Source organism: Tenrec ecaudatus, chromosome 5 (assembly GCF_050624435.1).
Source record: "Tenrec ecaudatus isolate mTenEca1 chromosome 5, mTenEca1.hap1, whole genome shotgun sequence".
NCBI lineage: Eukaryota > Metazoa > Chordata > Mammalia > Afrosoricida > Tenrecidae > Tenrec > Tenrec ecaudatus.
Genome location: NC_134534.1, coordinates 150,648,264 through 150,665,394, shown reverse-complemented (window position 1 = coordinate 150,665,394; position 17,131 = coordinate 150,648,264). Strand labels below are relative to the sequence as shown.

The window sequence follows — 17,131 nt, the reverse complement described above, 5'->3', positions numbered from 1 at the left end:
AGGGGCAGGCTGTTGCTTATGTTCAGCAGATGTTCAGGGTATAGAGCCTGTTGATTCGGTGGGTCCCAAGCATCTTCAGCCTGTATCCTGAAATCCCTGACCCCAGGGCATCTGAACGATTAACAGTGTGGTGGTCAGAGCAGTGGGAAGGCTTGGGGAGCTGCCCCCCCCACCACAACCCGGGCAGGCCAGAGAGATGGTACTGTTGTCAAGTGACCATGGGCTGGCTTTGCTTTTGTCTCCATAGAAAGTGAAGAGATGGCCACCAAGGAGAAGCTGCAGTGCTTGAAAGACTTCCACAAGGACATCCTGAAGCCGTCTCCAGGGAAGAGCCCAGGCACCCGGCCTGAGGATGAGGCTGAGGGCAAGCACCCCCAGAGGGAGAAGTGGTCCAGCAAGATCGACTTTGTGCTCTCTGTGGCTGGAGGCTTCATTGGTTTAGGCAACGTCTGGCGTTTCCCGTACCTCTGCTACAAAAATGGTGGAGGTAATCAGGAACTGCGCGGAGGGGAGGGGTTCGGTGGGACCTGAGTGTGGGTGTTTCCCTGAGCCTCCCTTTACCTGTCCCCACCTCACCTCCGGGAAACGGGGTGGCCTGGGCGATGCTCTGTGGAGGTTTTCCTGTGTGACTTTCAGCAGTTGTTTGCCCTCTCTGATCTCCGCTTTGCCCTCACGGAAGAGATCGGGCTGTTAGCCTCACATCTTCCTTTCTTCAATGTCCTCACATATATACCTGCCCCCAGAAATACATCAGGGCCCGGACTGATGTAGTTTTTTTATGGGCGCTTTTGCTTTCCTGACTTAACTAGACATCGTTCAAAAGCAAGCTTGGTTTTCTCCTCCAAATGGGAAACCACTGTCATTTGCCATCATGGAAAAATGCCCAGAAAAATAAAATAGAGTTGAGAGGTTTTTTTGGTTTGTTTTAATATATGGCTTCCGATTGGTTGCTTTGGCTTGTGGTTTTTAGGTGTTTATTTTTTGGGGGGGGGTGCTATGGAAGGCTCTGAGCTAGAATCCCCTCCCTCATAGACATGTCTCCTGCTACTGGTTTTAAAAGGTTGGCCGTGCCAAATACAGACATGCTCGCCGGTGCATGCTCGGGGCCTCCTCTCATGGAGTCACTGCCTATGAAGAAAGGGCAGGCTTCATGCCACCACATTGGAAGAAGTCTGCCTGAGAGCCTGTTTCCTCACCTTTTGTAGGATCCAAGCCCCCATGGATCTGAGTACTCGCCCTGAGTTATTCAGCTTCAAAGGGTTTGTGAACGCCAAAGCCACCATCAGCAGACCCTAGGCAGGAGCCCCATCTAGCCCCTCGGCCCCTCATTCCTCTCCTGGCGCCCCCCCACCAACCCCCGGCTGGAGATGCCGTCCTCCTGCCTTAGCACTGCATCCGGCCAGCGAGTTCTTTTCAGCTGCCTCCTCTGAGAAGCCTGGGGGGTGCATGGGGAAGGCTTCTGCGAGGAAGTCGCTGTTGAGATGGGTCCCACAGGCTGAGCGGCGCGCACTCAGACGAAAGGGTGGGAGGAAGGAGGCCAGCACAGATTAAATGAGAAAAGGCTCCGAGGTCCTGGTGGCCTTGCCTTTGGTGGCCTTTACCTGGTGGTGGGCACACTGCAGACGACACCAACCACGTAGGTGGGCCTGGTCTGCGGGACTCCCAAGCCCACACCTGTCCCCTTCACGTCACTCACCTGTCCTCTTCCTCGGCTGAGAGGGGGATGGGGGGATGCGGGGGTTGGGGACCAGCCCCTTCCAGGTGCAGTTTGCAGAACCGCCAGCTCTGTGGCAGCCACAACCTGACCAGCCCTTGCCCCGCTCTGCTTCTTCACAGGTGCGTTTCTCATACCATATTTTATTTTCCTGTTCGGCGGCGGCCTGCCTGTGTTCTTCCTGGAGGTGGTCATTGGCCAGTATACCTCCCAAGGGGGAATAACCTGCTGGGAAAAGATCTGCCCCCTGTTCACTGGTGAGTGTGGGTGAAGGCGCTGGGGGGTCGGGGGTGGGCCGGTTGCTCGTTGACTCAGCAGTGTTTATGGAGCATGGACCATTTGTCAGGAATGTGGAGTCCTCGTGAAATCACATGCCTGTTACAAGATAGCACCCCACACGTTTTCCCTGGGCGGCTGCGGCCTTTGCTGGTAGAATCGTAGGCGGAAGGTGACTGGCGCATGGTAGTGGTTCAGTAAGGAGAAACTGTTCTGTTTTAGGGGATTCTTGGGAAGGGATAGGTTAGCACTCAAGGTCAGGAGCCTTTTCTGTCTTGGGTTCAAGTTCTACTTCCTCTTCATGGTACCCTTGTGCCTTAACTTCTGTGTTCCCCGCGCCATGTCCTCATCCGTCAATGGGAACCAGACAGGTTTCTATGAAGACAAGGTGACATAGGTAAAAAGGCTTTGTACACCTAGAAGTAATCCGTTAGCAATTGGCAGAGATAGGAGCATATATGAGTTTATTCACTCAGTTATCTAGAAACTGAGTCCTATCTATTCATTGAACCTTTCTTACAGTAAACCGTTCAATCATTAGCTCATCCAATCAACCATCCATTTCCCTATTTCCTCACTCATTGTTTACCTCCAGCCTTGCAGGAAACCCATGCTTATCCATCACATAGTCATCTAACCCACCGCTGCCAGCCAACATTCCATTCATTTATCGCACCATCTAACCACTGAGCCATCGCCTCTTAGTTGCTAGAGCAGAAATACCACAGACGGTGGTGTTAACAAACAAGTTTATTTTCTCTCTCTGGAAGAGGTTGACTCATGACTACCTGACAGTAATCCTCCCTCATTAGCATCACAATGACAGCCTATTCCCAGATGAGCCAGCGATAGCCACAGGCATAGATTTTTCCAACCCGAGGTTTTTGGGTTTTTTGAGGGGAGTGGGGGGGCAAATAAAAATTCAGTCCCTGACATGGTCCATTGTTCATTCCTTCTCTCACCTGCTGCACCGTTTATTTTGCCATCCAGCTATCCGTCCCGTCCTACGGTTCTCCTCTGTGGATTTTGCGGGCGGTTGGGAAGGCTGCTGTCATCTAGCCCAGCCCCTGGGACTGCCGTGGGTGCTCTTGACGGATGGGCAGGTGCACACAGTGCACCTGGCCTCACCTCGGCCGCGTGTCTCTTTGCCCACCTCTGCAGGCATTGGCTACGCTTCCATCGTGATCGTGTCCCTGCTGAACGTGTACTACATCATCATCCTGGCCTGGGCCATGTACTACCTGTTCCACTCCTTCCAGACGGACCTGCCCTGGGCACACTGCAACCACAGCTGGAACACACCGCACTGCATGGAAGACACCATGCGCAAGAATAAGAGCATGTGGATCACCCTCAGCGCCATCAACACCACCAACTACACCTCCCCGGTCATCGAGTTCTGGGAGTAAGGCCAGCCTCTGGGGGGAGGGCATGGGTGTGGAGGCACAAAGGACACACACACATAATTCCTCCTCTTCTGTCTTTTGGGACATGGGTGTAGAGAGACTCTCCCTCCCTCCCTCCCTCCCTCCCTCCCTCCCTCCCTCCCTCTCTCTCTTCCTCCTCTTCTGTCTTCTGGTGAAATGTCCATGCCCTGAGTCTCAGGCCTGGGATCAGATCTCAGCGCTGCCACTTACTGACCACACACTTCTCTACCTGTCCCGTGAGGCAATGAATCATCCTTCACCCCGGGGGGTGATGCTGAGGATTGGTTTCCCAGTTCATACTTGCCATCAACTTTGGAGGAAAGATCTGAAAATGACATGGTGTTTTGAGTCTGCTTTAGAAAAGATCTCGTTAGAATATGAAACCTGTTATTGTGAAGAAAAAATGCTCACATGAAGCTCTTTTATGCAGGCTGGGGAGGGAGGGAGGAAAGAGAGGGGGAAATCAGCCTATTTTGCTTAGCTTTTGCTGCATAACCATCAGTTATTTAGTTCATGATTCTACTCGTTGGCAATTTGGGTGAGCGCCGCTGGGTGGAAGTGTCTGTAGTGAGCTATTGGTTATCAGGGTAGCTTTTCTAGGGGGTTGGCTGGGGTACTAGGCGTGGCTGGTTGGCCCACGTGGTCTCTTTACCCAGTGGGCTAGCCTGGGCTGCCTCACATGTGGCTCGGCATTTCAAGAACAGAATATGAGAAAGTCTAACATGTCTCCGGGACGGCCGTTTTTGCCAGCATACTATTAGCCAAAGAAAGTCCCGTCACCCACTCCAATTCAAGTGGTGACCTAGTGCTATTTTAACACGAACACCACACAAATGTGTGGCTTTCAAAAACAGAAATTTATTTTCTTGTAGTTTTCTCAAAGTTTAGGAGACTCATGGTCTCCATTCAGGGCACAATTCAGGGGGAAAGTTTCTTCTGGACTATTTCACCATCGTCTATCCACCCAAAACTGAACCCACCACCATTGAGCCAATTTAGTCCGTTACTCAATTCACTGCCAGCCAGTCGATTCCAACTTGTGACGTTCGATCAGATTCCCAAGACTGTGCGTCTTCTCTGGTGGCAGACAGACTCACCTCGTCTCCTGTGGAGCAGTTGGTGGGTTTGAACTGCTGAGCTTGTGGTTAGCAACGCAACACCTAGCCCGCAGCCCCACCAGGGTTCCTTATTTCAGGTTCTGATATCCTGAAACCCATGAGGGTCTATAGCCTGTAGCTCCCTCACCTTCACACAGCATCTCTCTACTTCCTGATCACTGTGCCTTTGATGCTCCCCATGACACAGCTGTGCTGAGGTTGAGGACCCATACCATGGTGACGAAGGAAACCCTCGCCCTAAACAGGTGACACTGACTGGTATGGGGTTCAGTTCTCAACGCATTGGTACAGGGGCACAATTCCATCCAGATCCAGTACAGCCTCTTTATGAGAGGACTGGAGAAATATGGGCATTAAAAAAAACAAAAAACATGCCACAGCCTAGTTAGTCATTCTACCAAACCAAAGAACCAAATCTATTGCCATTGAATCATTTCTGACTCGTGGAGACCCTCTGTAAGGTTTATTATTAGCCTGTAAATCTTGACTGGAGTGGACCACCTCATCTTTCTTCTGGTGGATTCGAACCGCTGACTGTTGAGTTAGTAGCCCGGTGCCTAACTCACAGCACCACCAGCCTCCTTAGTCACTCTACAAGGGGCGTCCAGCTAGGACAAGCATCGTGAGAAGCTCCTAGAAAGCTGGGGTAGGAGGAAGCTACCTCGGGGTTGGATGCTGGTCAAACATTATGTAAGGGTATATGCTCCGTGCTCTTCATGAGCTCCTGGGTTTGGGGCTTGGCACTGAGCTGGGCCTGGGTCAGCCCTGGACTAACTATGAGATTCTTGCAGGGGAGCTTGGGATCGAGGGGCATCCCAAGGGATCGAGGGGCTGTCAAAGAAGGGGGGTGGCCCTAGCCGTCCTCTCCACTTCGGGTTGGGTTTGCTGCTTTCAAGGTGTTTGCACACCTCTTGGGCCCCTGACCCTCGGTGTGATTCCCAGCGCATGCACGGCTCCTGCTCGTGGAGGTTTGCCTGCTGCTTGGATGTTGGACAGGTTTTCGCGGCACTTCCAGGCCCCCGGTGGACTATGGGAAGCCTGGCAAACTGCTTCTGAAAAGCAGCCTGTTGAAGGCCGTCTGGATCCCAGGGGTCAGAGCTTATGCTGCATGAGTTGGGGGCCAACTGGGAAGCTGCTAGTAACGACAACAACCCACCTCCTAGGACCTGATCCCGGAGCGGACTGGGCCTGGGAAGCCGCAGGTGAAGGGGCAGCTATCCTCACGGAGGGAAGGGAAGGGGTGGAAATGGGCTGGCCACACCCAGTGGAGTGGCTCATGCCCCTCTCGTGACATGTGGGCCTTCAGGATTGGTCTCCAGGGCCTTGGGGCTCCGTGGGGTCGAGGCTCTTGATGTGCAGGTCTTTTCCACTGGCAAACAAAGACGGCATTAAAAGTGCATTCCTCGACTGCCCACTCCCTGGCAAGCTGAGTTCACAAGGGCGGGCGCCGAGCGAAGCCAGACAAAGGCTGGCACTCCATTCTCTGCCTGAATGGGGCCTGAGGCCACATCCTTGTCCTTTCTGTGGTGTTCTTGGCACAGGCCCGACAAACCAGAGCCTAACTCATCCAGGGCATTGGCTCTAAGAGTGGCCTCTGCTTACCTAGTGTCTGTCAGGTCCTCCAACCGCGGGGACACACTTGACGTCCCAGGCTTGAACTTTGGCCCTGCCTTTTCTGCTCGGACAAGGGCCTTCACCTCTCTGGGTCTCAGGGTCCCAGCCTATAAGTGGGGTGCCATCGCACTGCCCCCTTGGACCAGTCCCGAGTGGCCAGCCAGAGAACTTGGAGTCAGTTGCCCCTGAGTCGATTCCAACTCCCGGCAAACGGGGGCCGGGCCAGAGCGCTGCTCCTCAGGGTGTTCCGTGGCCAGTTGTGCAGAAGCTGGCCTTTCTTCTGAGCTGCCTCTGGGTGGACTGAGTGCATGCGCAGTCTCCACCACTCAGCAGCTCCTAGGACCTGGTGGAGAGAACTTACATGGACGATTATGATGCTGGTGTCTTTACTGTCCCCCCAGGGGGCTGTGCGGTGCTGTCACAGTGATGGGAGGGGGGCCGGGGGGAGAACCAGATCTCCTTCAGTACTCGTAAGGTCTCCTCCATTGCTCTGAGTTCTTCTGAACTCAGTTCTGTGAAGTACTGTTTGTCTCCGATAATCCTCAGGCCAGAATGGGCTTAGAGAAGGTGCTTACATAAGAGATGGGGGTCCTAGGGTGCCCGGACCTTGTCTCTGTTTCTGCCCTCCCCTCTGTTCCTCTAGACCTCCTGGGAGAGACTGTAAGGCTCCTGCCTTCCAAGTTCTAGTCCCTTTCTCTGGCACGGAAGATCCTGAGACAGTTGTTTATCTTTGGACATTTCCTGGTTCCATGAGCACCTTCCCAAGTCCCTTATATGATCCAGATGGGCTTGAGTGATCCAGTGAGTGCTGGCTGCCTGCCGGCCACTGGCCTCCTCCCGTCTGGTCTGGCTCTGTGACCTGTCCCCTCCTGGCTTCTTGCACAGCCACGTGAGAGTGGGCACCTGACCACCATAAATAATTTGACAGCTCTCTAGAACCCCTGGAGGGTTGGGGGACACAGAAGGGGCGGGGACCAGCCTTGCAGCTTGTGTGTCTGTGAGCTTGAGGAGAAATACCCAAGGAGATGTCAGACAACTCTGAGTCAGGCACCAAGGGGTGACAGAGGGGTGGCCTCTTGTCTTACGGAGCCTGCTGTTCCCTTTGAGAATAGCAATGAGAAGGACAGAGGATCTGCAGGCACGAACTGATGGCCGGCTACCCTTGTACCGGAATGTGCCGCCTCCTTCCCCTAAATCTTTGCCTCCGCCCCACCCCCACCACTGGTGCTGGAGCTGACTCTGACCATGAGTGTCCGAGGAGAACTGGGCTCCTATGAATCTTCAGTGGGTGAGATGTCAGAAGTAGGGCAGTGGGCTTTTCTCCCCAGGGACCCTTGGGTGGGCCCAGAATGAACGTGCTGGCTAGCACCTGGGCACATTAGCCATTTGTAACCACCCGTGACTCTTGGCAGAGCCACTGTCTGTCGGGAAATTATCTAGGAATCTTCCCAGATTCTCTCCCGACCTCCGATCTCGCCCTCGGGGCACAGAGCCTCTTGGCTCTTTTCAAAGTGTACCCAGAATCCCCACACATCCTCCCCGCTGCCCACACTGCCTCCTTGCCACTTGTCCAGCTGTGTCCTGCCTGTTCCTCCTCAATTGTGAGTTCAGGCAGGTCATTTCCTAGTTCATCATCTTCCCCTGGTCTCCACAACATAATCTGACCCTCCCGACCCGGGATGGATGCAGGCTCTTGTGGTGTGGTGCAGTGTCAGGCACAGAGTAAGTTCCCACCCAGTGCCGGCTCTTCTACTTAGTTTTATCTTGACACTCCCTGACTCTGCAGCCTGAAGCTGGAGGCCCTTATGAGTGGGCTTTGAGGGATGAATAGGAGTTCAGTAGGCAGAAAAGGAGAGAGAAGAAGGCATCTGGGCAGAGGAAACAGCCTCTGCCGGGGGTCGAATGGGGGAGTGGTAGGGAGAGCGAGGCTTGACATTCTGAAAGTATCTGAGTATTTGGGAACAGCAAGTATTTGTATTTGGTTTGGCTGGAGCATCGGACTCACAAGAAAGGAGCAGGAAGTAGAGCCAGGGAGAAAGGTAGAAGTCTGGTGGTCGAGGTTTGGCTGTTAGGATAAGTCTGACCTCTTCTGTGGGAGAGGGAAGGATGGAGGTCTATGAGAACAGCATGTCTGTGATTGTCACTAGTTTGTGTATGTTTCTCAAAGAAGACACTGGTAGGAGAGGTTGAAGCATGCGTCCAGCACTGACTGTCCCAGAGATGTGGGGTGGAGGGTGGGGGGAGGCATTTAAGGGCTCAGAATCTGGGTTCTTGTTAAAATAAACCTTACCTGAGTCGATGTCTCCAGAAAAGAGCTTGCTTGCAACTCTCCTGTGAGTGTAACTCAGGGTCCCCACTGGGAGAGACACCCCAAACATTATGCAACTGTGCTGGCTGGGACCCCGGTTGGACTGCAGCTTAGTGAGGTCGTGCTCCTGGGCTGGTCTCCTATGCCCTTCCCCCTGCCACCAGCTGCAATGTTAACCAAGGGGCACAGAGCTCTCCCTGGGCATCAATCACACGAGGGCAGGGTGGCAGCCCACACACCACCTGGGCTGCTGCTTAGTGATCGTCTCTCCCTGCCGCTCCAGGCCTCTTGTGCAGGGAGGAGACTGTGAAGCGACCATGGCCTGAACCCCTCACAGCCTAGCTCGAGGGTTAATACACTCAGACCAGCAGTGTCTGAGGACAGGGCCTCTGAGGACTGCTTAGAGACACACCAAGGCCTTGAGAGGTCAAGTGACTTGCCCAAGGTTACGTACCCAGCGAGTCGTGGGCAGAGTTCCTAGCTCCAACCTCCACACTTGGCGCCCAGTTCAGTCATCCTTGCTTGTCTGTGCCCTCCCTTCCCCTGCCTCCCAGACAGAGGCCCCCATCTTAAAGGGGAGCCTCCTGCCATGTGGCGTGGGGTCTTCTCTCAGCCTGGCCCCCCACCCGCACCTCTGAAATGCTATTCTCGGCAGAAGCAGATGAGCTGTCCCTCTCCAGGTCCCCGTGAGGAAGCACCTGGCCCCAGGGACTGTCATTTCACGCTGGCTTTGTAATTAATCACTAAGTTGCTCTGTGATGAGGAAGAAGCAGTTCTGTCCCCAATTCCCTCCATCCCCACCAAGCCCTGCTTTCTGGGTTGCCTCTGTCTGAGGACCCCACATGCCTCTTTCCCCCCCACCCCACCACCACCCTCACCCTTACCAAGGGCATATGGAGCTAAGCCCTGGCCCCATGCCATCCCTCAGGCTGAGGCCATGCCCTCCTCCTCCCCAGTTCTTCCAAAGCCCCTGGGAGCCCAGCACGTATCATTAGACTTTATTAGAATCAAAGAAATGAGTCATATTTGCAAACAAGCTCCGCGCGGCCAATCTTCCCCTGCAGCTGTCGGGAGGGGGCGGCGGCGAAAGCCTTGTGTGGCGGCTCCATGCTCGGGCGGACGGGCGCTTTTATAATTGTTGCCTCTGCCGGTCTCCAGGGGAGAAGCATTGCCAATAAATGGCTGGACCACAGTCAAAAGGAAACGATTTGGCCCACTCGGAGGACGTATTTACATCTCTGAGTGCCGGCCGGACGGCAGCAGGGCGGCCGGCGCAAAGCAGACGTCCGGGCGAGTCTTTTTTTGGATCCCACCCTGGAATGCGCCCTTACTATTCTTGGACAAGAATGCAGCGTACCTCTGAGTCTTGCCCGTCCTCTGTGGAAGCTGCGAGGGGGCCTGGGATGCCGGCGCCCCGCAAGGGAGGGCCAGTCCAGGTCCAGCACACGGGGATGGCTGGTCCCGAGGGTGTGCAGAGGGAGCATGGGCACCCGGAGCATGAGTTCAGGCGAGAATCTCTTACCCTCAGAGTCTCGATGTCCTCGTCGCCCAAATGGGTACAACAAGGTCATTGGGCTACTGTGTGCCTGCAGCGTTCTGGGCTCCAGCAGCAAGAAGGAAGGCTTCTGCTCCTGGGCAGCTGACAGGCAGGAAGAGATGGCAGCATTGCACTGAAAGTGGAGTGGGGGCTGGAGAGTCCCAGCCTGCCAGAGCAGGCAGGGGAGCCAGACCAGGGGTGTTTATCTACCGTCTCTTCCCCGCTGCTGTGTGGAGGTGGTGTCTGAGCAGAAAGCAGGAGAGGATGAGTGAGGGAGCCATGCCACTTGTGACGAGGGAAGACCCCGTTCAAAAGGAACCTGCACAGCCCACTGAGGGGTGCCGCCAGAGCCAGGGTGGCGGAGGGAGGAAGGGAGGAAAGGCAGCAGCATGGGGGATGGGGCTTCAAGGGTCCATCCTGCCTGCCTGGGGACAGCCCCAGTTAACCCCTGCTGCCCTGGCATGCCGTTCTGCAACTGGGTGTGAATGCAGACTGTTTGGTCACCCTAGTGGGCAGGGGTGATAACAGAGGAACAGAACAGATTGGCAGGGTCTGGTTCGCCAGCAAAAGGAGGAGCCCAGGAGGGGCAGGCTGTTGGGAGCAGTAATGAAAGCAAGAAGGTCACTGGAGGCTCTTGAGGGTAGGGGACTACAGATGTAGGAGGGCCAGATGTTAGGCGACATAGCCCATTTCCTGCGAGGGTGCTTAGCAGGGACCACAGGCACTGTACTCCACACTTTACTGAGCACGGGCCGTGGGCCTCTGTGCTTGAAGCAGACAGGGCCTGGGTCTGCGTGGCCGGTCTTACCTGGGCCTCCTGGGTCTAACTGGCACACCCCAGCCTCTGTGACTGTCCTCCAAAATCCAGACAGCTGTGTGTCACTCTGGCCCCGAACCTTGTGTGGGGTCCTGCTCTGAGACAACTCCTGTTCAGTGTGACACATTTATTTTCTTCCCAGAGATGTGTGCATGTGTCCATTCAACATTTTGTATAAATATGTGCATGTTAAAACATGCACATAGAATATGTCCTCACCACCCCCACCCCCCACCACAGGTCACCGCTGTGTCCGGTCTTTGTGGCCTGCATAGGGAAGCACAGTCAGGACCTGCGGTCTCTTCGCTCCTTGGTCCACATGCCTGATCTACTAGATGACTTCCTTACTGTCACCTGGAGCCCCTCCCAAGTGGATTTTACCCTCATGCAGCGCGATCCGTACTACTATGAGGTGCAGGGCACCCTGTGGGGAATGTGGGACTTGTTGCCAGTCTGGTGCCCTTACAGACAGTGGTGGGATGACTGGTTTTGGGTAGACACTGGATGTGGCCATGGGGACAGCTATAGGTGTGTCAGAGTCTTCAAAGTGAAACGGCTCAGCCCAAGAATGGGCGCTAAGACATCCCTGGATATGGTACCGGGAGTCCCGACAGCGGAACCGTCCGCTGCCAGCAGGAACAGTAAGCACATCCCTGTGCCTACATGGGACCTCTCAAGTCAGCCAGGTGCCTGGAACAGGCCAGGTGGTGGCTCCCCTGTCCCATCAGCAGGGGTGCCACATGCCTGCCCAGAATGGGGCTGGAGAAAAACAGATGGGGCTGACTGGCTCCAGGCTGGGTGGGATCAGAAGCAGGACTCAGAGGCTGATGCTGCGCAGTCAGCTTGCCTGGCTTGTGAGTGGCCTCAGCTCGCATTAACTGAGCATTTCAGTGTGCCGTTTCCCTAGGTGTAGGGTCTAGTGGGCAGGACGGACATTTAAGCAGAGGGTGGCCTTCAGAATGAGGGGGGGCAGTCTGGAAGACAGGGTCTCTCCCAGTCCTTGTTGGAGCAAACATTGGGAAGGCATCCCAGAGCCTCACTGCTGTGGCGAGGAGGGCCTGGTCACTGGGGAAGGGATGGAGGTGGTGGGGAAACAGCTCCTCCCACTCCGCCCATTCACAGGGTGGCCCTGGGCTCCTTGCCCACAATGCTCCTGGCTCTTTGAAGGCGGGAGGGTGACAGGCTGAATGGGGCCTTGCCTGTCAGTTCAGAAGCTCTGCAGCCTCCAGACCCACATACCTGGCAGGGCCTAGCAAGATGCGCTTGACTGTCTGCCAGCACTCAGAGTTGGCCCTGCCCTGAGGCCCCAGGGTGGCACCGAACGAGCAGAGCTGCTCTTGGGGACTGGTAGGCCTGAGTTGAAGGCAGTAGCGTTGCTGCCTACTGGTTATATTACTCTGGACAAGTTGACCTCCCTGTCAGCCTCTGTTTTCCTCCTCTGAAATGAGATGAATAATCTCTCCTCCTTGGATCCACTGAGATACACAGAAAAGGCCAGGTAGCAGTCTAGCAGGAGCTAGCTGCTCTTGTCAGCACCGAGCCCCCACACATTCTCACTGCCCCACACTGCCAGTTGGACCCACCTGGAAGTTCAGAGGGCTGACCCTTCTTCCAGGCTCACTGCCATCGAGTCAATTTGGATTCCTAGCAACTCTCTAGATCGGCTTAGAGCTGAGCCTGTGGGTTTCGGAGACTGTAAATCTTTCCGGGAGCAGGAAGCTTCCCTAGGACTTCCAAACCTCTGGCATGGAGGGGGGAGGAGGGGGAACCAACCCTGTTGAAGCACCAGCTGTGTACTTGACACTGCCGGAGACAGCTGCTGAGGTGTAGCAAGTGCTGCCCTAGGCTCGATAGGGGACCCATTTTTTGATTTTCTGATAATAAGCCCCTGCAAAGGATACTGTAAAGACCCTGCCCCTTGGAGCTCATGGGTGTTGTTTTTGTCGTCATTGGGTGCTGTTGAGTCCGCTTCACCTCGCGTAGCAACCCTGCGTACACCAGGATGAAACACAGCCCCGTCTTGTGCCAGCCTCCCCACTGTTGCTGCGTTTGAGCTCTTTGCTGCAGCTGGGGTGTCAACCCATCTCGTGGAGGGTCTTCCTCTTTCTCATGGCCCCTCGACATCACCAAGCATGACGTCCTTTCCCACGGCCTGGTCTCACCTGGTGTCTCTCCCTCCTTGCCTCTAAAGAACATTCTTGGCTGTACTTCTTCCAGGACAGCTTTGTTCTCGTGCAAGTCCACGGTACTTTCAAGATTCTTCCCCAGCACCACAATTAACAGTCAGACAGTGGCTACTGGGGTCTTTCCCATTTTATAGATGCGGAATCTGCACGTCAGAGAGGTTGGGTGTCTTGTCCCAAGCCAGCGATTAAAGGGCAACGTTGAGGTTTGAACAGGCCCGTGACAGGCACGGAAGCAAAGAGCCCAGGTAGCCCAAATGGTTTGCCCTTGACCTCGAGTCTAAAGGTTGTCATTTTGACCCCACCAGTGGCACCAAGGAAGGAACTCTAGGTGGTCTACGTGTAGATTGTAGCCGAGACGGTTCTCTCGACCAATTCTGCTCTGAAACACAGAGTCACTATGAGACCGCATTAGATCAAGGGCAATGGGTTTGGGTTTTGTTTTAACTGAAGAAAGATCTGCTGAGGTCCAGCTGTCCCCATTTTACAGATGAGGAAGCTAAGTCGTAGGGGTTACTTTACCCAAGGATGTACTGAGTTGAACCCGAGCCTGCCAGACCCTGGAGTCTGGATCCATGCCATTGTTGAGTTCCTAACAGCACTGGCATATCCAAGGTGGGCGGGGACTCCTCCAAGGCTTGGGGAGACAGGGCGACTTGCACGCCCTCAGTATCTTTCCAAGGATCTGAACTGGACTGCAAGCCAAGCCTGCCCCACACTGGTCCACTCACCCAGCCAGTACTGATGGGTGTCTCCCTCTGTTTGCTTGAAGGCGTAATGTGCTGAGCCTGTCCTCTGGAATCGACCACCCAGGTGCTCTGAAGTGGGACCTCGCTCTCTGCCTGCTCCTCGTCTGGCTGGCCTGTTTCTTCTGTATCTGGAAGGGCGTCAAGTCCACCGGGAAAGTAAGTTGTACTTCATTCCCCCCCATTGCCCCCTCCCCAGCAGACCATCCAGGAAGGAGCTAACTGGGGGGGGGGCATGCTGATACTCGGTCCCCAGAAAAGCATAAGAGTCCTGGTTTATAGCCCTGTCCACTCGGTGGTCTAAGTACCCCCATCGGGTCTCATTTAGAGCTATGAATGGCTTTACACCAGCTTGCAGAAATAGTTCCCTCTGGAGTCATGTCAGCAGCTCCCGCACGCATGGGGCTGGCACATATCTATCCAGAGGCTGTCTGTTCATCCAGTTGTGAGCAGAAGACCAACAAAGTTTTAACTAGTAAGTTAGCTGGCAACCAGCCAAGCCAGCAACCGTGTTGCTCATCATGAGCTGCTGCTCCCAGACAACAGGAACCCCTACTTCTCAAAGAAAGCGTGTGAGTGGGCCAGCCGTCGACCACTGGGGGACTGGTGAGCAGTGCAGACCCAAGGGCCTGCCTCTGACCTACACAGTCAGGATCTGCATGTGAGCAAGAGCCGCACATCAGTTGAATGCGTGCTGGGGCTTGAGAAATCCCACTGCAAACATTGTAAATAATATTTGGCCTGGTACTGATGGTGTTCACTGTAATGAGCCCATAGCTGATAAACACGATGTTAACCGACAGGCTAACAGACCTTTGGCCCCTGCTGAATGTGTTAGCCGCTCATAGTAAGTGGTAGCGGGCACTTTAAGTGGTAGCTTGTAGCTACGATTTTAAACAGCCCTGTGGCGCAAATGGCTTCCGAGTGGCCACTAAATGTCTGTGATAGAATTACAGTTATCTGCACTCAAGGGGCTCCAGTCGATACAGCTCTTACTCAGATTGACGCACTCACCGCTAAAGCTAATGATGGAGCAGGTGAAGCATTCAACCGGTGTCTTCAGTTTGAAGTTGATCATAATTATTGGCCATTGAAATGCAAACTTGGAAACAGAAGAGTAGTTGGAAACTTAAGGTCTTTGTGACAGAAATTAAGCTGGGCAACCCCAGCAAATTGTTCACGGCAAATGCCTTTTTCAACAACATGACAACGGCGACTTGACGCCTGGAGCTAGTTCTCTAGAAGGGCACAGAAACGGAAGGTGGAGAAGCGCCGTACGTATCAGCAGCTAAACCAAGGCCAGGAACTGACTGCAGAACAGACCACCAATTGCTCATAGGTAATTCCAAGTTAAAGCTGAAGAAAATTCAAACAAGTCCACAAGGGTCAAAATATGACCTTCAGTCTGGCTCACCTGCATGTTAAGGCCGTCTCCAGGACAGATGGGTGTCTTGAACACTAATGACAGGGAGACTTGACGAACTGTGGGAGGACATCGGGATCATCCTTCAGGCAGAAAGCGAAAGGCATTACGAGGACAGGAACGGAAGAAAAGCGCAAAATGAACATGAGAAGACGCTCTCAAACTGGCTGCTGAGGCGGCTGGAAGAAATGATGAAGTAACAAATCCGGACAGAAGATTTCAGGGGCAGCTTGAGAAGACCGAGTCAACTCTTGTCATGAAATGTGCAAAGACTTAGCCTTAGACAAGAGCACGCTCAGCTTATCTTAAACCGAAAGAGCTCAAAAAGAAATCCAAGCCTTGAGTTGTGGTACTGAAAGATGTTAGGGGCAAAACATTGGATCCCGCAGGCAACATCACCAGAAGATGGAAAGAATACACCAAAAGAACCACTCTACCCAAAAGAACTAGTCGACATTCCACCATTTCAGGAGGGAGCCGATGAGCAAGAACCCATGGTGCTGAAAGGAGTTCAAGCTGCACTGAAAACATTAGCCAAAAACCAAGGCTCCGAGAATTAACAGGACACTTATTGAAATATTTCAACAGGCTGATGAAGCACTGGAAGCCTTCATTCGTCCATTGCCAGGAAATCTGGAAGACAGCCACTTGGCCAGCTCACAGGAACAGATCCATAGATGTACCTATTCAAGAGCAAGGGACTCCGGCAGAATGCTCCAATTAATAGAACAATATTGTTGATAGCACATGCAAGAAACAGTTTGCTGAAGATCTTCCAGCAATGTTTGCAGCAGTCCGTTGTCAGGAAGCTGCCAGAGATTCAGGCCAGATTCAGAAGAGGATGTGGAACAAGGGAGATGATTGCAGATGTTGGCTGCAGACAGGGAATACCAGAAAGATGTTTACTTGTGCTTTATTGACTACGCCAAAGCATTCAACTGCGTGGATCATAATGAACCGTGGATAGTCTTGAGAAGAATGGGAATTCCAGAACGCCTAACGTGATTATGGGGAATCTACGTGGATGAAGAGTCAGTTCTGCAAACAGGACAAGGAATTGCTACCTGGCTTAAAATTAAGAAAGGTGTGCAGCGGGGTTGTATCTTCTCACCATCCTTATTTGATCCATCAACTGAGCAAAGAATCTGAGAAGCCGTACTAATTGAAGAAGACTGGCATCAGGACTGACAGAAGACTTACTAACGACCTGAGATTTGCAGAGAACACAACTCTGCTTGTTGGAAATGGGGGGAGGACTTGAATGAAGTGCTTGCTGATGAAGATCAAGGGTTGCAGCCTTCAGAAGGGGTTGCAGCTCAATGTCATGAAGACCCAAATCCTGGCAACCGGACCAGTAGGTAACATCATGGAGAAAACATGAGAGGTGGCAAGGATTTAAATGTGCTGTGATCTACAGTCAGAGCTCATGGAGGCAGCGGTCAAGAGATCAAAGGATATGTTGCATTGGGTAAATCTGCACAGAACCTTTAAAAAATGTTGACAAGCAAGAATGTTGCTTTAAGGACTAAGGTGCGCCTCACCCAAGCCGTGGTATTTTCAACTGCCTCATAGGGATGTGAAATTGCACATTGAATAAAGAAGACCCAGGAAGAACTGATCGGTTTGTATTCTGGTGCTAGCAAAGCATAGTGAAAGTCCTGGAGAATGCCAAAAGAACAGACAAGTCTGCCTTGGAAGGACAGCCGTTGTTCTCCTTCGATGCAAAGATGGCAAAACCTCATCTGACGTCCTTTGGCCGTGTTGTCAGGAAGGACCCGTCCCTGGAGGAAGGACACCCTGCGGGGTAAAGGAGAGGGGCAGTGAAAGAGGCAGGCCCCCCACAAGATGGATTGACACTGTGGCTGTCCATCACAGTGGGGTCAAACATAAAAACAATTGTGATTTGGGGGCAGCATCCGGTGGTGGTTCGTTCTGTGGTGCACAGGGTCGCTATGAGGTGTAGCCAAC

The 17,131-nt window shown here is 53.6% G+C and overlaps 1 protein-coding gene across 4 annotated transcripts in view; it reads left to right on the top strand.

The window, feature by feature from the left end:
* The window catches only part of SLC6A6 (solute carrier family 6 member 6), a 97,712-nt gene that overhangs the window by 48,275 nt on the left and 32,306 nt on the right, over positions 1-17,131 (top strand). For all 4 annotated transcript variants that reach the window (XM_075550082.1, XM_075550080.1, XM_075550078.1 and 1 more), the window contains 4 exons: positions 248-487; positions 1,837-1,971; positions 3,152-3,395; positions 13,767-13,899. In XM_075550082.1, the coding sequence (XP_075406197.1) occupies positions 259-487; positions 1,837-1,971; positions 3,152-3,395; positions 13,767-13,899 (741 nt within the window). In that variant the 5' untranslated portion in view covers positions 248-258. The remainder of the gene's footprint in view (positions 1-247; positions 488-1,836; positions 1,972-3,151; positions 3,396-13,766; positions 13,900-17,131) is intronic.